Here is a 27,150-nt window from a genome sequence, read left to right on the forward strand (position 1 = left end):
TCGTCAAAAAAAGAAAAGAATCAATAAATACAGCATTCATTTATACATAAATTAATAACTTATGGCAACTTATGTGGCATTATTGCAAAAACAAGACACTTCAAAATACCTCAAACAACAACAACATTGTTTACATTTTGGCAAAAATGCTATTTTAATGTATTTTAGAATGTTTAATATATACATTCACAAAATATACATCACAAAAGCTGTTATTAGAGCAGAAAATGAATATATCTCTATGGGCCTTTAATGGATTTATATGGTAATGTAAATATAATTCTAAAACTATTTCCTATAGATTTTCTCTAACCAGCAGATGGCAGAATTCTCCCAATATCCAGAAACAACTTGTATTTAATTTTGATCATCATTAAAGTGTTTTTCTTCATAACAAAATTAATATTTTTATATGCATGCTAATGGTATAGTTGAGGAATTTTGCAGTAAATAGTTAAAGTACCTAATATCCCCCAAAACACAGCATAAACGTATAGATGAGAAGTAAACAGAAAACATTTGATATATCATTTGTATTTTTTTTTTTTTTTTATACAATCACTCTATCAATGTTTGGGGTCATCTGTGCCTTTGTTCATATGGACATCGGCTGCTAAATAGGGTTTGTGTTTTTCAGCAATAGTGTGCACCCCACTTTACTGAGAAAAGAAGGTCTGGAAATAATCTGTAGATGGAAAATCTCCATACAAGTGCTTTTTTGTTATGTACAGAGATACTTTAAAAGTCTAAACTAAAGTCAAACATGCACTGTAAAAAATGTTTTGGGTTTAACTTAAAAAAGCAAGTTACCTTGTTGCCTTAATTTAGTTCGTTGTAATAAAAAAATTGTTAATACAATGAAGAAGGGTTTAATAAACAGAAACTCAAAATAGTATGTTATCTTCACACTTTAGTTATCGAAGTTGATTTGACAAAAGTCAAAGTTGTGATAACAAATCATGAAATTATTGTTATTATAAATATATTATTAAAATAAAATATTGCTAGGTAGTTTTTTATGATTGTTGCTACTTTGCACTTTTTGTTCACAAAGGTTTATAATTCATTTAAGTTTTATTTTATTTAGGATTTTTTTTTTACACTTCCATTCCAGTATCTAAATGTCCTGAAGAATTTAAAGTTCTTTATTATTTGAAAATGTGTATTTGCATTATTAAAGTGTTATATTACCATTATATAATCAGTGGCATAAAATAGTCTTATAGACAATAATATCGTTTATCTAAATTACTTCTGGGACAATATAGCACCCAACAAAAAGACAGGCCATCTGAACAGATATATAGATATAGTTGTCAAATCATTACTGTAAACACACTAGACAAAACCACTAAATCATTTGTCAGAACAATAATGTGAAATGCGCATTCAGTGTTGTTCCAAACATTATTTTTCAATTTGGTCTTAAAAGGTTACCTCTTATATTTGTCATGTGTAATATCTGCAGTACTGTCATTCACATGAATTGTTAATGCTATCATTAAAAATGTCCACATAAGAGGATGTTGGCGTACATAATTTAAGAGTTAAGACATATTTAACTGCCTTTTTAAACCAGGGGTAAAATAAAGCGTAGACAATGGGATTCAGACCTGAGTTAACATACAAGGTCCATGTTAGAAATTTTGACATGATTGCAATGTTGACTGTGCTTCCTGATAAAGAAAGGATGTAGAATGGAATCCAGCAAAGCAGATGAAATGTCACAATTATTCCCAATGTAAGAGCAGCTTTGCTCTCAGATTTAATTTTTAAAGTGCCCTGCATTATACCTTTTCCAGGCTTTAAAAGTAAATTAATATTTTTCACTTGCCGTCGTGCAACACAGAATATCCTCAAATATAAGGTTATGATCATGATACAAGGAGACACAAAGGACAATATTATGTCACTGGCTTTCCAGGCAAAACTCATCATGTAAGGGCACTCTCCAGAGCATACATCTGTTGTGTGAAAAGTGTCAAAATATCCATTATTTATTACAAGGGCTGTGTTGTAAGCTGAGGAACAAAACCAACAGAGAAAGATAATCATTAAAGTTTTAGTTGTGGTTATTCTCTGTGGGTACAGTAAAGGGCAACACACAGCCACATAACGATCAACAGCAATTAATAGTAAATTACTAAGAGATGCTGATAGGAGCGATCCAATGATATTTGCAAACACTCCACACAATATGTCTCCAAAGTACCAGCACATCTCAATCAGTTTAATGGCTTCAATGGGTATCACAATAAGTCCAATAAGCAGGTCGGCCACAGCCAGAGAGAGAATGATCAGGTTAGTTGGAGTGTGAAGTTTCTTGAAGTGAGAGATGGAGATGATCACCAGCAGGTTCAGAAACACAGTCCATGCTGACAGCAATGAAAAAAACACATACATGATATTGTATTCATGTCTGGAGCGTTTTCCCTTGATACATGATGAGTTGATGGCAGGAAAGCAGTATTGAGTCTCATGATCTTCTGTCTCATAGGCCATGAGTGAGTCTCCTCCTGTTAGGAGTTTTTTCTGCTCTCCTTCCTGTCCTTTAATTTATACAGTGTCTGGATCTGAATGACCAACCCATCTACCGCCCACTCTGAAATTCTATAATGGAGTTGTTGTTGTTTTATAAAAAATGTTAGGTGCGTGCAATCCTGTAGCTTTCCTGTAGCTCAAACAATAGAGCGCTGCCGCTTGTTGCAACGCCAAGGTCATGGGTTCGGTTCCCAGGGAAAGCAAGAACTGATAAGAATGTAAATGTGTACCTTGAAATGCAATGTAAGTTGCTTTGGATAAAAACGTTTGCTAAATGTAAATGCAATGCTACTGCTATCTCAGACTACTAACTTGCATTGAATTAAAGCATACAGAAATGGATAGAATATATAGTTCCACAAATGATTGTGAAGCTTGAACAAAATTAGATGTGAAGACCTGGAACTGTAAAGGCCCTATTTTGGTGTAACTGGCATCTCTTTTAAATGGGATACTCTTATTAAGATGAGGAGATTTACAGCTGATAGGAATCAACTTTATCGGAGACACTAGTTTTCCTAGTCTCCCTAGTTATTTTTCCAAAAGCTCATTTTTTCATAAAGGGGGTACATTCTTCGGAATAATGGCCTTTTTAGTAGGATTTACTAGAGACGAAACTAGTTTGTATGTGTCTTGAATCACTACTCCACTCTCAAGTAGCTGATTTACTTCGTCCACTTTGTCTAAAAAGATCACAACGGTGATAATTCATCTTAAAAGCCGATTTAGCCTATCATATCCAACAATCTAACCCAAGCTACACTCTTCAACCAAACACCGTTAGGCGGAGAAAGTTAAATAGCGTGTTTACGCGTGAGTTTATGCAAACTAAACTGTTCACCTGCTTCAGCCATGCTGACCAGCCACGCCAGCAGCCGCTGCCTCCACAAAGTAAACAAAAATAAACCACAACAAACACTGTTTCTCTAAACAACACCTCAAAACATCAACAGAGAGACAAAAGTTTAGGAAAAAAGAGAATTAGAAAACTAACATTCAACACGCTCTCAGGAGCACTCACTCCCAACACGCGTGCACTCAAAAGACGCATTATAAGTGACTCAAACTCGCAGTGTTGTCAGAGATGGAGCAGCATTTACTGATCAGAGCCACTCTTCGCTAACACGCCTGTGTATTAATTGAATTAAAAACGGAAGAAAAAGCGATTTCATAATCGCACTTTCATAAAAGCCAAATCGCGATTTTTGGTTTAATTTCGATTAATCATGTAGCCCTAATGTTGAGTAACTTGAAGTTACAAAATTGTGACACCTACTAAATAAAATTGTATTCCCTGTTTAATGTTTTGACCTAATTAGAAATGCACTTATACATGTGTTATAATTTATGAATAGCATCATGTATATGAACAGGATAATTAAGGGTGTATTCACACCTGCCTTGTTTGGTTCGATTGAATCGAACTCTAGTTCGTTTCCCCCCTTGGTGCAGACCTTTTGGGCAGGTGTGAATACAGCAATCAAACTCGGGTGCGGACCAAACAATCGCACCGAGACCCAGCTGAAGAGGTGGTCTCGGTACGGTTCCAAACGAACTCTGGTACGGTTCGTTTACGATGTGAACATGAACCGACCCAATTGCAAGAAAGCACTGCGCCTTTGAGTTAACAGGCTTCCGTAGTCGGAGTTGCGTTATGGGAAAGTGATCTGTTGTTGATTTACTACATTTTGGCATAATGGTTTGTTATTGTTTGTTCAAGTGCGAAAGATAATTCCATTCCGGCGCTCTGTCTGGCCACACGATACTGTTGCGCGTCCTTCTGCGCGTCGTGTGTGCATCATTGGAATGGAATGAATGAGTGTGTGCGTTGAATGTTGGTTCACTTGCAAAAAGAGCAATGTGAAAGCAAACCGTACCAAACAAAAACCAAAACAAAATTATTTGGTCCGGACCAAAGCAAGTGAACTATCGGACTTTCCTGGTGTGAATACACCTTAAGATTCCTTACAAGTTGATAAAATATTAACAGGTTTGTTTAGTTACATTTGCAACAAATTACATTAATTTATTTGGTACATAGATTTATTATGGATTTTCTATTAAAATTATCTAAAATTTGTTCTAAAAATGACAATATATGGTGTGCTTTATATAAAATTGCTTCACCAGTTTAAAGCACAATGTTATGGTAAAAATATCATGAATGATGATTTGTAAAAATAAGCCGAGAGGATGCTTGCTGAAATATTCTAAGAGTTAAGATGTGTTTAACAGATTTTCTAAACCAGGTGTAAAATAAAGCATAAATAAGAGGATTCAGACAAGAGTTAATGTACAAGACCCATATTAGACAATACAGTACGGTGGGTGGGATTGCTGTGTTTTCAGCTAGAGTCAAAATATAGTATGGAATCCAGCAAACCAAATGTATTGCCACAATGATTCCTAATGTCAGGGCAGCTTTACTCTCAGATTTCCTCCTCACTGAACCTTCCATATCACATTTTCCACTCTTCATTAGAGAGTTTATAACTTTCACTTGTTTTTGTGCAACATAAAATATCCTCAAATGTAAAGTTATGATCAGGGTACAAGGAAACAGAAAGGAAAATATTAAATCAATTACTCTCCATTCAAATGTAAGCATAATATTACATTCGCCATAACACGCATCTGTTCTGTTTGAGATACTTACTACAATTGCAATATTATAAGTCGAAGAAAAAAGCCAGCAAAAACAGACAATAATTATCATTCTAGTCATGGTTATTTTCTGTGGGTACATTAAAGGGTGACACACAGCCACATATCGATCAACAGCAATTAAAACTAAATTACTGAGAGATGCTGATAAAAGCAGTCCCATGATGAACATAAACAGTTTACAGAAAGTGTCTCCGAAGTACCAACATTTCTCAATCAACTTGATACCCTCTATGGGTATCACAATAAGTCCAACAAGCAGGTCGGCCACAGCCAGAGAGAGAATGATCAGGTTGGTTGGAGTGTGAAGCTTCTTGAAGTGCGAGATGGAGATGATCACCAGCAGGTTCAGAAACACAGTCCATGCTGACAGCAATGAAAAAAACACATACATGATATTGTATTCATGATTGGAGCGTTTCCCCTTGATACATGATGAGTTGATGGCAGGAAAGCAGTATTGAGTCTCATGATCCTCTGTCTCATAGGCCATGAGTGAGTCTCTTCCTGTTAGGAGTTTTTTCTGCTCTCCTTTCTGTCCTTTAATTTATACAGTGTCTGAATCAGACTGGCCAACCAATCTACCGCCCACTCTGATACTGTAATTTTTTTTAAACGTGTATCTTTCTTTCTTTCTTTCTTTCTTTCTTTCTTTCTTTCTTTCTTTCTTTCTTTCTTTCTTTCTTTCTTTCTTTCTTTCTTTCTTTCTTTCTTTCTTTCTTAAATCTTAACACTCCACACACAAATTGGATCAGAAAAAATAATATATATATATATATATATATATATATATATTAGTGCTGCCAAACAGTTAACATATTTAATCACGATTAATCGCATTCATGTCATAGTTAACTCGCGATTAATCACAATTAATCGCACATTTTTATCTATTCTAAATGTCTCTTGATTTCTTTTTGTCCCATTATTTTTTCTCATTTTAATGCTCTTATCAACATGGAAAAGTGGATTGGCTTGCTTTTTGCTAATGTTTTTTATTGAAAACAACATTGGCATATACTGTGTTCAATTTCACACTAACATTCTCACTTGGAGCAACTAATCTCTCACACAATCTCTCATTAACACTGTCCATCAATAAAAGGGTGAAAGAAATACTGACGAGGATAAAGTTACTGAGTGGGCGTAGAAACGCATCAGCTGTGTGTGTGCTTGACCATCAAGTGGTATTTCAGACTGGACGTGAAAGCTCAGTTCACTTTGGTCTTGTCAATTGAACCATTTGGCAACTTTTTAAAAGTACACTTTCCATTCAGAATCTAATTGGCACCCATTTCAGCATCTCGCGCTCATCATTCATCCACTCAAAACGTAACGTTAAAGGGGGTCGCACACTGGACGAGAAGCGCAGCGCCGCGCCGTGTATTTAAAATTCTAACACATTATTCTCTATGAGTGTACACTCACCGGCGGCGCCATTCAGCATTTTTATTGCTGGCCATAAACTGAGAAAGTGTGCGTCCGATGTGTGATACGAGTTGTCCTATATATATATATGGGGGGTGATCCTTTGTTTTTCATTTATTACTTAAAGCTCGCTTGAAGTTCTTCGATACTACATAAAAAAACTGCTAGCCTAACTGATAAAGTTCAAACCTTATTAAAACAAGTGAACAGTCAGTAATAAAATAATAACAAATACACAAATTACAGGTAGAGATGAATACTCAATAACAAAGTTAAAATACAAACAGTAGTATTCAGGTACAGAAATTACAGTTAATCCGCGAATCACATGTGTGCCGAACCGTGGGGCCTGGCCCGTACGGATAACGGATCAATTGCGATCCGTTGCACCCCTACTTAGCATGCACACTGTCATTTTTAATGACACTGGATAGACCAAACCTAAAGATATACAGTATCTACTGTATATAAAACGGCTTTTGTGGCGTATTTTTTGCAACGGAACTTTCAAAACTTCCATTTTTTGTTTTGAACATCTAAAACAATGCTGTGTGCGATTTATATAATGCGCTCATGTATGTGCGTATACATATGATGGCATTTTTATCAGCTGAGAACTTCTGAAGAGCTTATAAAATCCTTTACACTGAAGTGGATATTTGAGATTTAGGAAAATTGAATCAAACTATACCTTCCTATTCTTTTAAATTACATGAATTAATTTATGAACAGCCAAAACTCACTAGTCACTTTTTAATCTCTAGTCACACAATTTTTTTGTGTGTGTCAATCAGCGTCAATCAGCGAAGTGTTGTAGTAAATGGCATTGATACAGTATATGTATAATATTGTTAATTCTGGTTGTGTTAGATATTCACCATGTTAAGCAAAGCAATGTTGTTTTCTTGATATGAGATGTGTAAGGATGTTAGTGCCCTCATGTTGGGCTTGGCATTAATTGATTGTGAACCACTGGATATATAAGGCCAGAGATGCCACATGATTCCAGTTGCTCTTCATGGGATTAAAGAGCCTTTCAGTTACAGCAGATCAAAGCCTTGACCAGTAGGCAGTGACCCCTCATGATTAGATGATATGAGCATCTGAGTAAATGAGTAACAGTACACTCTGAAGACCAATTATGGTTATGGATTGTTATTTACAAAATGTGCCCCTGAGGGTGCAGTTAAAATCTTTGCTGAACACTGAGATGATCCTTAACTGAACCGTTCATTAAAGGTGTGAAAAACACAGGCAAGCACACATGATGATGCAACAGCTTCTTCTTTTTTGATGAGTCATGGGTCAGTGACCTACTGTTTACTTCTGATTAACTGATTTTAATACCATAATGTATTCATCCAAATGAATTTCACATGAAGTTAAACATCCTAACAAAAATGTGAAATCTGTGAGCTACCAAAAACTGAATGTCTTCATAAATTAATGTTAGCATTTATTATTTCTATAGGAGTGAGAATGTTTTACTGTGCACCTGTGGAATGAAAAGTAGTTTCATTAAACCTTGTTTTCTTATTGTAATGTTCATAACAAATAAGATAGAAAGTTTAAAAAGCAGCATTAGTGTTGATGAACTGATCTGTTTCAATGCATCCTGTAAACTTTAAACCAACATAAAAGGATTTGAGGCTAAGCCCCCATAATAGAAAGCTGACTCTGACACTCTCAAGTGTGTGTGTGTGTGTGTGTGTGTGTGTGTGTGTGTGTGTGTGTGTGTGTGTGTGTGTGTGTGTGTGTGTGTGTGTGTGTGTGTGTGTGTGTGTGTGTAGTGTGTAGTGTGTAGTGTGTATATATATAATTCCAGCCAGTTAATAATACCTAGAATATCAAAATCGACTGCTGGCAGTAGATCCTTTTCCTATTTAGCACCAAAACTTTGGAACAGTCTTCCTACCATTGTCTGGGAAGCAGACACACTCTGTCAGTTCAAAGCTATATTAAAGCCATCTCTTTGGCCTAGCATTCACATAACTCATTGTAGACTTCTATAATTCAATGTTAGGCTGCATAGATTAGGTCAGCCGGAACTGGGAACACTTCCCTTAAATCCTGATGCACTCGTTTTATCGTCTTTGTTTATCCCGAGGTTTTCCCGCAGCCTGCCGGATCCAGGCCGTATCCAGATCTGACGAAGGACCTTTGCCTGGACCCGATGACAACGCAGTGCTGAAGTGCCAACTAGTCTCTCCCTATGGAGGATCCCTTTATCATTCTACAGATAAAGCATTGTTGAAAATTTGCGTATCTACCCCGTAGTGATAAAATAAAATTCTGTATCAAATGTATAGGCAGGACAAGTAGTTTGTATGGCTTGGTTTGTAGAGAATTACAAACATGCGCACATATATTCAAACACACATAACTATAGAATTAATTCTTGATGCGCACGTGAGCACCATCAGCGTTTCTCACAGGTTCGCGTTTAAAGTCTATGTAGAGAGAACGGTGTCGTCTTAGCGGCCCCTAATTTAATAACAAATTATCCTTTCGACGGAAGTGAATCAATCAAAACTAACTTTAGCTGGAAAATAACATTATTCAAGAACCGCTATAAAGCCAAAACAATCTGTTACCTTAAATTATACGTTTATCTCTGTAAAGATAAACCGTTTATCTCACCAACTATAAGTCCAGCAACCGAATGACCGTCGACGGCAATGCCTCTCTGGCAGAAGAACTTAATTGTTTCTTCGCACGTTATGAGACGAAAGCAGAAGGAACTACCAGAATACCTCCATCAGCCTCTAACAGCCACACTCTCACAGTGCAGGAACATGATATGAGATGTGTGCTCAAGGCAGTGGACCCAAAGAAGGCGGCCGGCCCTGATGGAGTGACAGGAAGGGTGCTTAAGTCATGCGCAGACCAGCTGTCTATGGTCTTCACAAGAATCTTTAACCAGTCTCTCTCAACATCTACTATTCCATCTTGCCTGAAGTCTACCATAATTATCCCGCTGCCAAAAAAGACAGTCATCAGTAGCTTCAATGATTATCATCCAATCGCACTTACTCCGGTCATTATGAAATGTTTTGAGAAGCTGGTCCTAAAACATATCAAAAACAGTCTCCAACCTACCTTTGATCCTTTCCAGTTCGCTTCTAAAGCAAATAGGTCTACTGAGGATGCTGTCATTACTGCTCTTCATACTGCACTGAGTCATCTGGAACATCAGGGGGCTTATGTGAGGATGCTCTTCATAGACTTTAGCTCTGCCTTGAATACAGTCATTCCAGGCAGATTGGTCACAAAACTTGCCGACCTAGGCTTTTCCCAATCCATTTGTCATTGGATCAAGGACTTTTTGACAAATCGCCCTCAGACCGTTAGACTGGGTCCCCATCTGTCCTCCACCCTCACACTTAGCACAGGAGCCCCACAAGGTTGTGTGCTGAGTCCCCTGATTTATTCTCTTTATACTTATGACTGTGTCTCCACCCACCCCACAAACACCATTCTTAAGTTCGCAGATAATACAACTGTGGTTGGACTTCAGGAGAGGATAAGACTGCTTATAGGGATGAAGTCCAAAGACTGGCGATGTGGTGTTCGGATAATAATCTTAAATTGAACTCCTCAAAAACAAAAGAACTCATAATAAATTTCAGGAAAAGCAGTTCAGTCATGACGCCTTTATACATTAATGGGGACTGTATGGAAATTGTCCCTGTTTTCAGGTTCCTGGGCACATGCATTGCTGCAGATCTCTCATGGGAGAACAATACCACTGAAATATTCAAAAAGGCTCAGAAGAGACTTCATTTCCTGAGAATACTTCGGCAAAATCAACTGCAACGGAAACTTCTGATATCCTTTTACCGTAGCTCCATAGAGAGTGTACTAACGTACTGCATTTCGGTGTGGTTTGCCAGCTGCTCAGCAGCGGATAGGAGAGCCCTCCAGAGGGTCATCAGTACAGCCCAGAAGATCATTGGCGACTCTCTGCCCTCACTGGAGCAATTATTCAAGTATACTTGGCCTATCTTTTTTTCACCAGGGTATAGTCACTGAATGCTATTAATAGTAGGTGGGTTTAATGTATTATAAAGAAACGTCACATTTCATTGGATGTCCCTTTTTCTGTACATATACATTTAGTCAAGTCAGTGAAGGAAGACAGTTAGTCAAACTGACAGCTGGAGCAGGACCAGGCTACAAATGAGAATGCACTCAACTGTGAAAATGTTTGACTCGAGGATTGTGGAGGACAACAGGCAAAGAATACTGTATTGCTATACAGACAACAATTTGTCATGTTTCAAAGATGTCAAACCTGAAGTGGAGTACGTTATTTTGTATATTTTTATTTCTTTAGCATCAGTGTTCACTGTGTTTCTGAACCTGCTGGTGATCATCTCCATCTCTCACTTCAAGAAGCTTCACACTCCAACTAACCTGCTCATTCTCTCTCTGGCTGTGGCCGACCTGATTGTGGGACTGATTGTTATACCTTTAATGGGCATCAGATTTATAGAATCATGCTGGTACTTTGGAGAGACATTTTGTTCTCTGTTTTTATTTATTGTTTTTGTGGTTGTTTCAGCATCTCTTGGTAATTTAGTCTTTATATCTGTAGATCGTTACATTGCTGTGAGTGATCCTTTGAGATACACAGTAAGGGTCACAACTGATAAAGTTGTTTGCTGCATTATTATAAACTGGCTATGTTCAAGCATATATTCTGTCATTATCTTATATAACACTATGTTTTACCCAGACACACATAACAGATGTTACGGAGACTGTAGAGTTTCTTTTAAATTTGAACATGTTGTCATAGACCTCATAGTCACTTTTGTTGCCCCTTCTTCTGTAATCATGTCTATATATGTGAAAATCTTCTGTGTTGCAAAACATCAGGCCAAGGTTGTACATTCTGTTGCAGGTGTCAGCAGGTCACAAAGAAAGGCAGCAACAACTTTGGGTATTGTTGTAATGGTTTACTTTATATGTTGGATACCATACTATATTGTCGTTCTTATTGAAGGAAATGAGTCTACAGAATCAGTTGAATTTAATGTAACATGCTGGATTGTGTACATGAATTCCTGTATGAATCCACTTATCTATGCACTGTTTTATAAGTGGTTTAGAATATCAGCTAAACACATTGTGACTCTAAAAATATTGAAGCCATCATCAGAATACTTAAGTATTTTCCCAGACGATAAATGATCATACATATATAAAGATCAAGCTAATTTCTTATACATATTTATTTATATACTGTATATGTGTGTGTACAAGAAATTAGCTTGATCTGATATATTACTTCTTGTATCATTGCACAGTGATTATTACTTTGTATTTGAGGATATTCTATGCTGTTTAAAATACATTTAGAAGTAGTATAGCATTTCACACTGCTTAAAATTTCATGCCAATATCCCATGTGACTGTTTATAAATGTTCATTCAAAATCAATAAAGTTCAACAAAATTAATATAAACAAACAGTGGGGCAAACCTGTGAAATAAATAATGACTCATCTTATTCTTGAGAAAACTAGACACGTTTTGTATCTCTATGAGCACTGTTTCTGTTATACCAAAAAAAAAAAACTATTGACAACTGAACAGACTGAAATATGCAAATAGACCCAAAGTAAGCTTTTACATGATTTTTATTCCAGTATTTCTGTCAGACTATTATTTTTTCTTTCCATCTGAATTTTCTGTTTTTAAAGACTTTTGTGAAGATACTCATAAATAAACAGAAGTTTTTGCCCTGGGGCAAAGCAACCTATTTATGTTTAATGGCCGAAGTCCAGAAAAATCCATCACTGTTTGACAAGCCAAGACACTTTTTAAGAAAATGGATACGGAAAAACAATCGTTCATACACTCTGAATAAATGGCGAGAAGTATTACCTCAGGTATCGACAACATTGTCTTGCTTCCTTTGAATTTGCCGTGAAAAAGACTAGGGGCCCTATTTTAACGATCTAAGCGCATAGTCTAAAGCACAGGGCGCAAGTGCACTTAGGGCGTGTCCGAATCCACTTTTGGCAAGGCAAGGCAAGTTTATTTATATAGCACATTTCATACACAGTGGTAATTCAAAGTGCTTAACAAAGAAATTTCAAAGAAATTAAAATAATTACATAGATAATAAAAGAAATAAGAATAATTAAAACAGTTTAGAAAATAAAATACAGTGCAAACAGTCGGACGAACAGTGGCACAGTGCTCATTCAGTTAATGCAAAGCTAAACAGTGGTAATTCAAAGTGCTTTACATAGAAGAAATTAAAATAATCAAAAGAAATAAGAAAAATTAAAACCCTATCTGAGATGGAAGTGATTGAGCAGGTTTGCGGTGCCACTGGACCTACAATCCAGGGACGTCCTCTGCTGGGGTGGTGTCACCAGTATAGCCCAATGGGGCGCCACAGAGCACATTTCACTTTTGCTGTTTTAAACAAACAGCGAATCTCTATACTCTCCGTAGTATAGATAATCCTCACTCGCCTCGTCGGAGTGAAGCTCTCCCGTTCCCCTTCAAAATCTCTTCCAAATCCTTTTGCTAGTTTAACGACGGGAAAAATGTTCGGCGCGCCCAGCACATGGTCGAAGAGTCTTGTCTCAATTCTCTTGAGTAATGGGTGTGTTTTGGCGTAACATGCAAAAAACCAATCAGAGTGTAATTGCCTATTCCCCTTAAAAGCCAGGTGCGCTCGCGCCATGACGGATTCGCTATTTAATGTATTTATATGCCGGAATTTGCAAACGTAAAGACTGAACGCATCTCCAGAGTGCAAACGGATCTGCTCGTGCGCAAGGTTAAAGCATGCGAACATACCATCTACGGGACAAGCCGGATTCCACCATATATTTATGTACACAATATTGTAAAGACTGAGACAATCAGACACATAACTATTTGTTACATTTAACAAATACACTTTAAAGCCCACTCTTAGCAATTAAAAACATCCCCCCAAAAGAGACAAGAGAGCAGGAAAGGATTCCGTTGCCAGGGCGACGATCAGATAAGAGGATTTTTATTGGTTTGAAAAATGTGGTCACGTGGAAAAAGCAGAGGCCATAGGAAAGACCTACAGCCCTTAAAACAGACTTTCCTGCAATAATTTATAGACATACTGATCTATAAATGAACATACATCCCAGGACATTGTGTTTGATAATTTTAGGTCTTGTATACAGTCTCTTGCATTTATATTTAATTTAAGCATGCTGTAGGAGAGAACTACTAGTTAATGTAACCCCACCTATTGTCACGGTAGCTCAGGTGATGAAAGCACGAAGATGAAAAGGTTTCCAATACAATTTTAATGATCCACAGGGTATACAATAGCTTAGCGTAGACACTATATTCAGACGGTCAAAATGATACAAATATGGGAGTCCATTTAAAGCCTTACACACTCACTATTTACACATTCACAATATTATACACATCATCCAATTCCTCATTGGATCCTTTGAATATTTAAATAGTAGGTGGGTTTAATGATGGGTCTCTTTTTTCTGTACATTTAAATTAGAGTCGAGTCAGTAAAGGAAGGCAGAAAGGCGAACTGACAGCTTGAACATTGTACCACAGCTTCAAAGTGGTCTTTTGATGAAGAACGGGGTGCACAGTGCCAGGCTACATATTATGAGGATATAATCAATTATGGAAATGTCAAACACAAAGATCATTGTGCACAACAGCCAAGAAATACAGTATTGTTTTCTAGACAACAATTTGTCATGTTTCAAAGATATCACACCTGAAGTGGAGTACGTTGTTTTGTATGTTTTCATTTCTTTAGCATCAGTGTTCACTGTGTTTCTGAACCTGCTGGTGATCATCTCCATCTCTCACTTCAAGCAGCTTCACACTCCAACTAACCTGCTCATTCTCTCTCTGGCTGTGGCCGACCTGATTGTGGGACTGATTGTTATACCTTTAAGGGGCATCACATTCATAGAATCATGCTGGTACTTTGGAGAGACATTTTGTTCTCTGTTTTTATTTATTATTTTTATGGTTGTTACTGCATCTCTTGGTAATTTAGTCTTTATATCTGTAGATCGTTACATTGCTGTGAGTGATCCTTTGAGATACACAGTAAGGGTCACAACTGATAAAGTTGTTTGTTGCATTATTATAAACTGGCTGTGTTGTGGCATATATTCTGTCATTATCTTATATAACACTATGTTTTATCCAGAGACACACGACAGGTGTTATGGCGACTGTTCAGCTTCTTTTAAATTTGAACATGTTGTCATAGACCTCATAGTCACGTTTGTTGCCCCTTCTTCTGTAATCATGTCTATATATGTGAAAATCTTCTGTGTTGCAAAACATCAGGCCAAGGTTGTACATTCTGTTGCAGGTGTCAGCAGGTCACAAAGAAAGGCAGCAAAAACTCTGGGGATTGTTGTCGCAGTGTTCTTTATGTGTTGGATACCATACTATATAGTCACTCTTATTGAAGGAAATGAGTCTACAGAATCAGTTGAATTTAATGTAACATGCTGGATTGTGTACATGAATTCCTGTATGAATCCACTTATCTATGCGCTGTTTTATAAGTGGTTTAGAATATCAGCTAAACACATCGTGACTCTAAAAATATTGAATCCATCGTCAGAATACTTCAGTCTTTTCCCAGAGGAAAATTTCTAACTTGGACTTTGTTCATTGACATCATATCTGAATATTATCTATGCTTTATTTTACTGCTCCTTTAGCTATCAGTTAAACACATCATAACATATTATAATCAGCATCCTCGCTGATTTTACCAGGATATTCATTAATTTTGTGGTGATCTCATTTCATTTAATATATTACACATGCCAAAGCTGTAAGAAACATCAGACACATTTCCAGTAGCTATTAGTTCTGTCAACTAACTAATTAATCGTTAACTATTTTTTTTAGTAATTAATCTAGATTAATCACGCCTAACATGTATATTTTACATTGTAGATTCAAAGACAATTTATTTTAAATATGCGTTTAATGGCCTATTTTTACTACTTTTTAGTTTTACTAAGTACTATGAAGGACATCATCACTGATACGATACCAATGCTGATGTCTATATTAAATGGATTTATTTTCTCAATTTTAGCCATTGATAACCAAAATTATAGTGTATTTGAAAGCCATAACTGTAACATTTAATAGGCTTTAAAACGTATAACAACTTTTACATTTAAGTGAACTTAACAAATATCACATTACAGTACTGTACTAATATTACATTTATCTGTGCCTTTAATAAAGCAGTGCTCAATGCTAAGGATTTTTTTTTCTACTGGCTGCTTCATATTTGTACTTGTTTAAAATTGAAATTATTGTTTTCATCATTTTTGTAATGTATTTATAAATTATTAATTCTTATTAAAGCTCCAAAAGTTATTCAGTCAAGAGCAGTGAGTGATTTTGTCTTTGTCTTTTATTCTTTAATTATCATTCATAATAGACAGCAGGTTTATTAGGCTGCTGTCACTTTAATGCTGCATTCCATATACCTCGGAAGAGGGATGTTGAGCTGGGAATGACGCAGTGGTGGAAAGAGTACTAAACAATTTACTTAAGTAAAAGTATTGCTACTTAAGAAATAATTTACTTGAGTAGGCCTACAAGTAAAAATACTGGGAAATAATATAACTCAAGTAAGAGTAAATAAGTAGTTTGCTGAAAAACTACTCGAGTTACTATGTTACAAAGTACTTCAGTATGTTTTTCTATTTTTATCCAAAATGAGGCAATGTTAGCAATGTTAGAACCTGCTGCGTTAATTGCATGAAATGTTTTTAAGTGTTAAACTGAAGGGGAAAAAAGTATAACAAAATTAACGTTATTTTTGAGAGACCTACAGTAAATGTTATTGTCTCCAGCATTCTAACTCGTATCACAGGTTTGTTTTAGCACTGTATGTTAAAGTGCCCCTATGCTATTTTAAAGTTTCCTAATGTTGTTTTGGAGTCTCCTACAACAGATTTACATGCATCAAAGGTAAAAAAATGTTTTCATTTTCTCATAATATACATTTGCACATCACCAGATTTTCAATGATTCTCAAACGACTCGCCAGATAAATCAATCTCTCTAACTCCCCCCTTTCCACGAGCTACTCTGCTCTGATTGGCCAGACGGCTCAGTCGGTTTTGATTGGTTTCCCGCGTACAATACAAAAACTCCCATTGCCATAACAACGTCAGCTCTGTGTGTCCCGAGGCTTCCTAAACCGTAAACTAAACACAGTAGCGAACAATGATGTCGATTTTACCATATTAATCCAAGCGCGAGTCGATGAAATATTGGAAGAACTCAGGGCTCCAGACTAACTTTTTTCACCTCTGTCCTGAAACCGTCCTGAAATAGTTTGAACCGTCCTAAAGTGAATGTCAACCGTCCCAAAATGAACACGTTGTTTATGTACTTTGTTATTATCATCTATAGTTTTTAGTTGTTAGTCACATAATAAAAACACCATTAAAATGTTTATGATATATATTATTATATTTATTTAGCTCCATTCAAAGTAGTTATCTGTAAACAGGTAAAAAACAGATTTAATAAAAAAGACAGGAGTTAAATGCTTTTTTGTATTCATGCAGAACAAATCTTTGTTTTATATATACGAAAATTAAGAGAAAAATACATACAGCTCAAAACGTTTCAACAATTCAATATTAAGGACACAGACCGCATTAGGTTTATTATCCACTGTCACTTTAAGACATCGGATCATGTCCAATGACATGCGGATCCAATTGCACTGATGCACATCCGATACACTCAAAACTGTTTAAGACATAACCAACATAGTATACGTGAATACTCTCCAAAACGGACATTTCGACATAATGTTGTGTGTATTTGTCCATTCGGACGCGAAATTCAGTCCTTGCGCGCTGTATAGGTGTCTGTGCATGGCTGCTTCGCTTGGGGTCGGGTGTGTGCGCACAGAAAACCGTACCGAATAGAGCTAGCTTTTTTTGCGTCGTCACTCTTATTCAGATCTATATGTCTGCTCTACTCATTCTCCCAGACGTTTACATTTTTTTACGTTTTAAGAGACATGCAGCGCATGTCAACCCGTGTGCCGCTGGGTGGATCAGCACGTTACAGTACAAATGTGCGCATCTACCACAAACGCAGGACATCAGTTTTGACTGGATCGCTTCCCAAATCGTCACTATTTAAAATTTTTTTCTAGTTTTTAGGAGATGCAGGGCCGTCTTGGTGCTCTATCTGTTTGACCTCGTCCTCACCGTTGTTTAACCAGCGCAACATATTTGCGATGTCATTAAGCCATGTGATAGATGTACCGCGAAACAAGTCTCCGGGTGAGTAGCCGGCCAGTGATAGTAACTATAGTAACAGCATGAGAAGACGCGCTCCGTTGTAATCAGCGCTTGTTCGGTTAATTTTGGCATTTTCTAAGTAAGTTACCCTAGTAATAAATGAACACACATACAAAAAATGTCTTTCGTCCTGTAGGCGTCCTGGAGGATATTTCTGTTCGTCCTAAACACATTTTCTATCGTCCCCAGGACGATAGGCCGGCGTTAGTCTCGAGCCCTGGAAGAACTGTTCATTCAACCCGAACCTCTATCGCAAGGACAACTCGAGCAGGACGTTTCTCAGATACGCTACTCAGTTTGAGACACATTATGAGATGTTGCAACTGTAATTCCCTTTCGTTGTCACTTCGAGGAACGTCGAATGGTGACGAAATGGGGTTAGCTTAGAAGCCTATCCTCTTCGAACAGTAATAAAATGAGCCAATGGCAAGCAAATGCCATGGGTCTGCTGAATTTGCATAGCGTAACTCCGCCCCACCTCGTGGGTATAAAAGAAGTGCGCCGGCAACATGCAGATATGTTTTCGCTTTCGGAGGTTTATTTCTTCACTCCTCAAGCCATTCTGAGTTAATCTCTCAAATACTCTCCTCTTCGAGACGAGCTTCCCTCCAGGTGTTGGTGTGACGGCGAGTTCCAGCGAGTGCACATTCCCTGCGATCTGAGCAGTGATCTGCCAGTGTGTGTGTGTTCTCTCCCTGGTCGCTTCAGCATCTGTGGGGATTTCCTTCTCTCTAAAAGAGCAGCGCGTGGCGCGTCTTTTTAAAGAAGCATCGCCCGTGCCCTTCTGGTTGCGGTCGACTATTATCTGACTTAGATGGGCACAATCGCTGCTTTGCGTGTTTGGGCTTAGAGCACGCCAGAGCAGCGCTTGTGAATGACTCATGTTTTCATTGCGGAAACATGGCCATCTTGACACTACGGTCGAGACTCAGTGATCTCGAAAGAGTGAGAGTCCCCTCATCCACACCCCGATCTACTCCCTCTAGTGAAAATAGAGCTGGTACTTCGGCTGGTGGCCAGGGTGACCTGAGAGTGACGGTGTGGCAACAACAACCAACGATTCGTCCTCGGGCCACATCCCCCTCTCAAGTGTCGCAACCCGCGAGCCGACCAAATGATGCCCTTGACCAGTCCCGGCCTGATGTCGCGGGCTGGCCGAGGGTGTCGTTTGGCCCTCCTGAGGAAGATGCTATGTCGGTCACAGCATCACAAGGTGGGCAGGAGTCCTCGGGAGATGAAGGTTCGGCTGTGCTGCCGCCTCCGAGCGCGCCAGCATTACCCGATCCAAGCTGACAGCCATGCTTTCCCGGGCGGCCGCGAGCGAGCGCTCAGCAACTAGATGATTGGTTTTTGGGTGCGGCTGCCGTTTCACGTCGGTGTCCAACCCCAATACCTTTCTTCCCGGACGTGCATGAGGAGGTCTCAAGGTCCTAGAAAACACCCTTGTCTTCCCGTGATTGCTCAACGACCTCCTCCGCCTTTCCTCCCTTCGATCAGGCAGCTGTTTACGGGTACACTGGAATACCTATGGTGGAACGCTCTGTTGCGATGCAACTTGTGTCCTCAGAGTGCTTCCTCCCGTCGGACCCTAAGCACCCCTCCAAGGCCTGTAGGTTTTCATCTACTCTGCTTGGTAGCATGGTTTAAATCATACTTATCTGACCGTTATCAGTTTGTAGCAGTAAATGAAGAGATGTCTAATCAATCACAAGTTCAGTATGGCGTACCACAAGGCTCAGTCCTAGGACCGCTGCTGTTCACTCTGTACATGCTACCATTAGGAGATATCATTAGGAAACATGGAATTAGCTTTCACTGTTATGCCGACGATACTCAGCTGTATATTTCTTCAAAACCTAACGAAACCTACCAATTCACAAAATTAACAGAATGCATAGCTGATATAAAAAGTTGGATGACTAGTAATTTCCTACTACTAAATTCAGAAAAAAACTGAGATTCTAATTATTGGACAAAAAACTTCCACACGTAATAACCTAGAGTACTGTCTAACACTTGATGGCTGCTCTGTTAAGTCTTTGTCGTCGGTTAGGAACCTGGGTGCGCTCTTTGATACCAATCTTTCATTTGAAAGTCATGTGTCTAGTATCTGTAAAACCGCTTTCTTCCATCTTAAAAATATATCTAAATTACGTCATATGCTCTCAATGAATAATGCAGAACAATTAGTTCATGCGTTTATGACCTCAAGGCTAGATTATTGTAATGAGCTGCTGCGTTTTGGACCAGCTGTAGTTTGTTTATTAAGCGTAAAGGGCAACCACCCAGTAGAGCGAGTTCTTACCAGAACCAGGAAGTATGACCATATTAGCCCCGTTCTGTCAACACTGCATTGGCTGCCTATTAAACATCGTATAAATTTTAAAATATTGCTGATCACTAAATGGTTTAGCTCCGCAGAACTTGAGCAAGCTCTTAACGCATTATAGTCCTTCACGTTTACTGCGATCTCAAAATTCCGGCCAGTTAATAATACCTAGAATATCAAAATCGACTGCTGGCGGTAGATCCTTTTCCTATTTAGCACCAACACTTTGGAACAGTCTTCCTACCATTGTCTGGGAAGCAGACACACTCTGTCAGTTCAAATCTAGACTAAAAACACATCTCTTCGGCCTAGCATACACATAACACATTATAGACTTCTATAATTCAATGTTAGGCTGCATAGTTTAGAACAGCCGGGACCGGGAACACTTCCCGTAAATCCTGATGTACTTGGTACATCATAAGAAGGATGGCGTCTACGCTAATATTAGTCTCTCTGTCTATCCCGAGGTTTACAGCTGTCCACCGGAACCAGGCCATATCCAGATCTGATGAAGGACCAGCGCCAGGACACGACGACGCCGCCGACCTGAAGTGTCAACCAGTCTCTCCTCCTCTCCACTCCGACTTCAACCAACCGGAACTGGACAAATACTCTGATTCATTCTGACTTCTGACCTGTAATGCTCCTGAATCATAATCATACACTGTTCACTCATTGGACAGAGGAGAACTGTGGGAGTTTTGGTTCCTTGCCGCTGTTGCCTTACCTTCTGGCTTGCTTAGTTGGGGACACTTAATATTCAACAATATTATAGATCTGCCTTAAGGTGGACGATGATGCAATTTTTTATTTTTTTTTATTTTCATGTTATCACGGTGAAGCTCCATTGATACAATCTGTATTGTAAAAAGCGCTATATAAATAAAGGTGACTTGACTTGACTTGACTCTGGCAGGCAGCCGCCTCTTTGCATGCCATGGCCACTCTGCATGCTACCAGGCCCAGATGCTCAGGGACATGCACGAGTGGAGGACTGACCCAGGGCTCTTCAATGAGCTGCGTGCCGCCACTGACCTCGCTCTTAGGGCGACGAAAGTGACCGCATGCTCCCTGGGCCAGGTGATGTCCACTAATGTGGTCCAGGAGAGACATCTGTGGCTCAACCTGGCCGATATGAGAGACGCCGAGCGAACTCGTTTGCTCGACGCCCCCATATCCCAGGCTGGCCTCTTCGGCGGTGCGGTTGAGGACTTCGCCCAACAGTTCTCAACCGCCCAGAAGCAGACTGAGGGCATCAAACTTATTCTGCACCGCCCACGGGCCTCGTCGCTCTCATCCCCCTCTGTCGCCAGAGCACGCCCCCGTGGAGCGCTGGTCCTTCCATGGCCCATTCTGGCAGGAGTGATGAAGTGAGAGATGAGAGATGATCACAAGCAGGTTCAGAAACACAGTGAAAAAAGATGCTAAAGATATGAAAACATACAAAACAAAGTACTCCACTTGAGGTTTGATTTCTTTGATGCATGACAAATTGTTGTTTAAAAAGCAGTAGTCCATTTCTTGATTATCTGCTTCTGTCATTACCCTGTTAAGCATTTAAAAAAAATATTAGGAACACCACAAGTTTTAAAAATAAGACCACTTCATAGCAACATTTTGTAGCTGTGGGAGGATTTTCAAGCTTGTTGGTTTGGTGTCAGTTTTGTGGATTAATTTATATTAAATGAAACCTGGCCACATCATTACACAGGAGGGTTGATGCTTTGGTTTTAAACACACCCATAAGTTAAATATGCATAAGCATGGGGATGTTTATTCTATAGTTTATGGCCTAACAAAAATTATGAATTTAGATTTTTCTTTCATTTACACCACACGGTCAGTTTGGTTAACCTCTGTGTACTACCTGCCAACTTTTTTACTGCCATTTTGTGAACTACAGATGTCTACTTTACAGTTCTCGCTCTACAGACTATCTTCAACTGATTATCAAGCCATTTTAAATGTGCAAACACAAGAAGTATATCTGTAATTTTTTAAATATTTTTTCAGTTCTTCCTCACTAAATTCCCTAGCATTTCTACTGTGAAATCTTTTTGGTACAACTCATTGGTCCCCATTGATTTTTGGCCATAACACATCTCCATCCATACTCTTTCCACAAGTTATATCCATAGACTGTAGTGGACACAGATATACAAATAATTCATAACAGAGCTAAATCAGGAATCACAAATGTGTGACAACTGTTTATGTGTGACTTTTTCACTTTATTGCATAGATTAAGGCCTGTTCACACCAAGGTCAATAACTATAGACCTTATGCGCTAGAGAAACAAGCGCGCAGCCATCTTTAGAATATTGTCTTTGAACTTCCGTTTTTGCGGTAGCTCTGATATCTCTATGGCATTGCTGTCCAGGAGTAATTAGCTTTTGAAGTGGATTTACTTAAAGGGGTGGTTCAGGATTTTGGACATCAGACCTCATTTTCAATTTAGCCTGGTTGTTATTCATCAGTGGAGACAGTTTTCAAAAAATTTCATCCAGTCCTTCCAGTTGCATAGTTCGCCAGTGCTAGGCTAGCGCGAGTCAACGGTATCTGCTAGCCTGCCATTAAAAACAGTTTTACCCACTCCACAGTACACCAAAATCAAATAAATTATAACGCCAGACTGTCGATGTAAATGTCTGTTGAGAGAATATTTCGAAAATATTTTGGAAAATGTATTATTGTGTGTTTTTGTCAGTAGAATGTCAGACCAATGACAGAAGTTGTGTTCAAAGTTGCTTGGAGCCCACTGACTTTCAAAATACTTTTTTTTTCTCCACAGAAAAAAGAAAGTCATACACGTTTGAAAAGACATGAATTGTGAGTAAATGATGACATAATTTTCTTTTTTGTGTGTTTGAACTAATCCTAAACTAAATTACCGGTATTTGTAATACACACAAGCCTCACAGTTGATCTGATTTATATTTAAGTTTGGCAGAAACAACAAATAATACAAATTTATACCCTTCAGTTTATGTTTTCAGTTATGCTTATGCATACTATTAAGTTGAGACTCAGAATAAAATTATTATATTATTATTATAACCACAATTAGAGTGGTAGATGGGTTGGCCTGTCAGATCCAGACACTGTATAAATGAAAGTAAGGAAGTAAGGAGAGCAGAACAAACTCCTAACAGGAGGAGACTCACTCATGGCCTATGAGACAGAGGATCATGAGACTCAATACTGCTTTCCTGCCATCAACTCATCATGTATCAAGGAAAAACGCTCCAATCATGAATACAATATCATGTATGTGTTTTTTTCATTGCTGTCAGCATGGACTGTGTTTCTGAACCTGCTGGTGATCATCTCCATCTCTCACTTCAAGCAGCTTCACACTCCAACAAACCTGATCATTCTCTCTCTGGCTGTGGCCGACCTGCTTATTGGACTTATTGTGATGCCTGTGGATGCCATCAATCTGATTGAGACGTGTTGGTACTTCGGAGACACTTACTGTGGACTCTTCGTAATTACGCTTGGACTGCTTCTTTCTACATCTCTCAGTAATTTAGTATTAATTGCTGTTGATCGTTATGTGGCTGTGTGTCACCCTTTACAGTACCCACAGAAAATAACCACAACTAAAACTTTAGTGAGCATCTGTCTCTGCTGGTTTTGCTGTTCAGTTTACAATATAGCCTTTGTGATTAGTAATGGATATTTTAATACGTTACACAGACCAGATGTTTGTTACGGCCAGTGTATTGTTATGATTACTCCTGCTTGGAGATTCACTGATTTAATCTTTTCTTTCCTATTTCCTTGTATCCTGATTATAACTTTATATTTGAGGATATTTTATGTCGCATGTCAGCAAGTGAAAGTTATAAACTCTCTGAAGGGTGGTAAATGTGTACAGGAAGTTTCAGTTTGTAGAAAATCTGAGAGTAAAGCTGCAATGACATTAGGAATCATTGTGACAGTTTATCTATTTTGTGGCATTCCGTTCTATATCTGTTCTTTAACAGAAACCGCTGCAATCTCATCCACTACAATGACATTACTAACATGGACCTTGTATGTTAACTCGGGTCTGAATCCTCTTATCTATGCTTTGTTTTATCGCTGGTTTAAAATGTCTGTTAAGCACATTCTCACTCTTAGAATACTTCAGCCAGCATCTTCTCTGGTGGACATTTTTACAGGTTGTCATTCATAATTTTTTTTTAAAACTTTGATCTCTGAGATCAGTCACTGAATAATTGCAGAAATTGCAACGTCATAATGTGTTCCTGAGTTGTGAAACCAGCTCAAAGTGTGTTTTTTTTCCGCCCAAATGCGATGGGGGGGACCCGAAACGACCACCATTCAACCCGAAAAAAAGTAATATAACCATTCCAATGAATTTGAAGCTGTTCGGTTAAGGTAAAAAACCGGCATAGTTCACCTTTAATGTAAATGTAAATAAACCTTTCATTAAAAACTAAAAAGTATCAATTCTAAATCATTCAGTGTAAAAAACACTATTTTCTGCAATATTAGTGTGTGTTGTTTATCTTTATGCTTAGAGTATTATAGCTTCGGGGACAATAAAGTATATCTTATCTTATCTTATCTTACATGCTGGCATCATGCTCTGTTGAAATCAATTATGTACTGATTCTGAGGAGCTCTTTTTGTGTGGCACATGGAGCTGTTGAGAATTCCAAATCAGTCATTTGTGAGGTTCCATATTTATACATATCACAATAGTTTTCTCAGTTACAGTATGGGCAAAGCTATTAGAACGGTATGTTTTTTAATGTTATAAAAAACATCTCTTCTGCTCACCAAGGCTTTGTTTATTTGATCCAAAATACAGCGAAAACAGTGATATTGTGAAATATTTTTACAATTGAATTTTCAGCATCATTACTCCAGTCTTCAGTGTCATGATTATTCAGAAACCATTCTAATATATGATGATTTGCTGCTCAAGAAACATTTATTACTATCAATGTTGAAAACAGTTGTGTACAATTTCTTTTCAGGATTATTTGATGAATAGAAAGTTGAAAAGAACAGCATTTATCTGAAATAGAAAGCTTTTCTTGGAAAATGTTTTTAGAAAAACCTGAAAGAGTTGTCGGAAGCTTATTAGTGATGGTGACGTTGAATTTGTGGGACCGTGGTGTAGTTTGTTTATAGCCTACCTTTAGCTTTTTTCTTCTGGCGACTTGGCTTCAAAATTCATAAAGGTTGTTTTTATCTGTGAGAATTATCTTGATGGACAAAATGTGCATTTATCATAAACTTTTTTTTGATCACAGAGTTTGTTTTTATCGATAATCCAAAAGCCTATGGGAAAATTCTATTGTTTTTTTTCGAGGGAACCAGTGTGATGCTAACAAAGTGACGTCATACCTGCACCACTCAATAGCAATGAAAGATGGATAAGTGTGAGTATTACACTTATCCATCCTATCATCCTAACCCCCCCCCCCCCCCCCCCCCATCATTCCTATTAGATTAACAGTGTTGTAAAACTTATCATGCAAAATAAATATATCTCATAAATATGATAATTAACAAACTATAGATAATAGTGATTTAACAATCATAACTCAATGAGCTATGTTCCTATGCCACTGTTTAAATCTGCCAGAAACCCACAGCTCAAGCCACAGCTAACAAAGACTGTATCGCAAATAGCTCGACATAAACACTCAAGCCGCCGACCGCTAATAGTTCGTAAACTGCATTTTTGACGAAGTTTCTGGCTGTTTCTATTCAGCTATATAGAATAAAAGGATGCATGCTGTACGTGTGACTGTGACGGACTAAGAGACATGGAACTTCTTAGGTAAGTGATTTGGAGCACTCTACAGCTCTGCACACCACACAAATAGTGCTACTAATGTGGAGAGCAAAGAAGTCTTGATTTATAAATCAAGCATCATGTTAGTTCAGGGAGGCCATGTCAGTTATGCTCGCATCAGTTCACCCTTGTTACAATGATCCTTTAAATTCACTCTATTCAGATGATAATGCTAGCTGCATTTAGACTCCCGCCTCCATCTGATGGATGTCAGTGATTTTAGGCTAGTGATGTAATCTTGTATACCTCTTCTGTGTATTGTCATTTGTATTAACCCTTATTTATTAATATTATTTTATATAAAATTTATATTTTATGAAACAAGTTAAACGGCTAGAAAATCAAAGTCGTAAATCTAAATAAGTTGTGTTCCAAATTTGAGGTTGATATCTCAAAAAATGAGCTTTTGATAAGATTTCTTTTGGGCGCAGTAACAGCTGGCTCTATAACATGCAGAAGCAGAAAACAGGAATAAAGCGAGTATTTGCTTTATAGGCCAAAATTTAAAAAAATGACACTATCTGTTGAAAAATAGTAAAAAATTTAATTTTGAAGCCTTGCCAACAGAATGAAAGCCTCTTAACAAAGATTGCATAATTTTATAGTTAAATGGCCCTGGGGTTAAAAATTGCAGTTTTAATGGGTTTCAATGCAGACATTTTTGTCCAAAATTTGCTGAGAGGAAGTATTTTCTGTACCTATAGTGCAAAATATATTTATTTTTTTAAAGGAAATGGGCGTGACGTAGTAAAATTCCAATAAAAACACACCTGTGCCAAAATTCATGCAGTTGGCATTAACCAAAAAATAAAAAAATAAAAAAAAATTACACGTAGTGGACAAAAATGTCCAAGTCAAAAAACGGTCATAAAAATGTTAAGCTTGGGAGCAAAGACTTAAGGTCTCATTTTAAAGAGGACCCTTGGCAGATTATTGTTGAAGTTAAAAAAGTGAAACCAATTTTTTTTTTTAGAGGTTTAAGTTTATGAAAAATATTTATGAACATTATT

At 37.9% G+C, this 27,150-nt stretch overlaps 5 protein-coding genes across 6 annotated transcripts in view; 3 read left to right on the forward strand and 2 right to left on the reverse strand.

Annotated features, from left to right (window-relative positions):
* Positions 1-27,150, forward strand: part of LOC306991784 (trace amine-associated receptor 13c-like) — an 81,439-nt gene that overhangs the window by 10,713 nt on the left and 43,576 nt on the right. Inside the window, exons 3-4 of one of the 2 annotated variants that reach the window (XM_079599958.1) lie at positions 23,114-23,151; positions 23,616-24,604. The exons of the other annotated variant lie outside the window; for it this stretch is intronic. Of the exons in view, the coding sequence (XP_079456084.1) occupies positions 23,145-23,151; positions 23,616-24,502 (894 nt within the window). The 5' untranslated portion in view covers positions 23,114-23,144 and the 3' untranslated portion in view covers positions 24,503-24,604. Of the gene's footprint in view, positions 1-23,113; positions 23,152-23,615; positions 24,605-27,150 lie in introns of those variants that run through there. 2 annotated transcript variants of the gene reach the window in all.
* Positions 1,474-2,547, reverse strand: LOC306991322 (trace amine-associated receptor 13c-like; the record flags this gene model as incomplete). The annotated part of the gene is made up of 1 exon (XM_079599055.1): positions 1,474-2,547. Exon 1 carries the CDS (start codon positions 2,500-2,502, stop codon positions 1,474-1,476), a length of 1,029 nt encoding a protein of 342 aa, XP_079455181.1. The 5' UTR covers positions 2,503-2,547.
* On the reverse strand, positions 4,700-5,743 carry LOC306991792 (trace amine-associated receptor 13c-like; the record flags this gene model as incomplete). The annotated part of the gene is made up of 1 exon (XM_079599968.1): positions 4,700-5,743. The coding sequence occupies exon 1, from the start codon at positions 5,696-5,698 to the stop codon at positions 4,700-4,702; it is 999 nt and encodes a 332-aa protein (XP_079456094.1). The 5' UTR covers positions 5,699-5,743.
* On the forward strand, positions 10,708-11,937 carry LOC306991782 (trace amine-associated receptor 8a-like). The gene has a single exon (XM_079599956.1). It carries the CDS (start codon positions 10,813-10,815, stop codon positions 11,827-11,829), a length of 1,017 nt encoding a protein of 338 aa, XP_079456082.1. The 5' UTR covers positions 10,708-10,812; the 3' UTR covers positions 11,830-11,937.
* Positions 14,150-15,406, forward strand: LOC306991785 (trace amine-associated receptor 13c-like). Its single transcript, XM_079599959.1, has one exon. It carries the CDS (start codon positions 14,292-14,294, stop codon positions 15,291-15,293), a length of 1,002 nt encoding a protein of 333 aa, XP_079456085.1. The 5' UTR covers positions 14,150-14,291; the 3' UTR covers positions 15,294-15,406.

Source organism: Phoxinus phoxinus (genome assembly GCF_949152265.1).
Source record: "Phoxinus phoxinus genome assembly, chromosome: 23".
NCBI classification, from domain to species: domain Eukaryota; kingdom Metazoa; phylum Chordata; class Actinopteri; order Cypriniformes; family Leuciscidae; genus Phoxinus; species Phoxinus phoxinus.

Coding starts and splice junctions, on each gene's coding strand:
- LOC306991782 (XM_079599956.1), top strand. CDS start 10,813: ATGAGAATGCACTCAACTGTGAAAATGTTTGACTCGAGGATTGTGGAG.
- LOC306991785 (XM_079599959.1), top strand. CDS start 14,292: ATGGAAATGTCAAACACAAAGATCATTGTGCACAACAGCCAAGAAATA.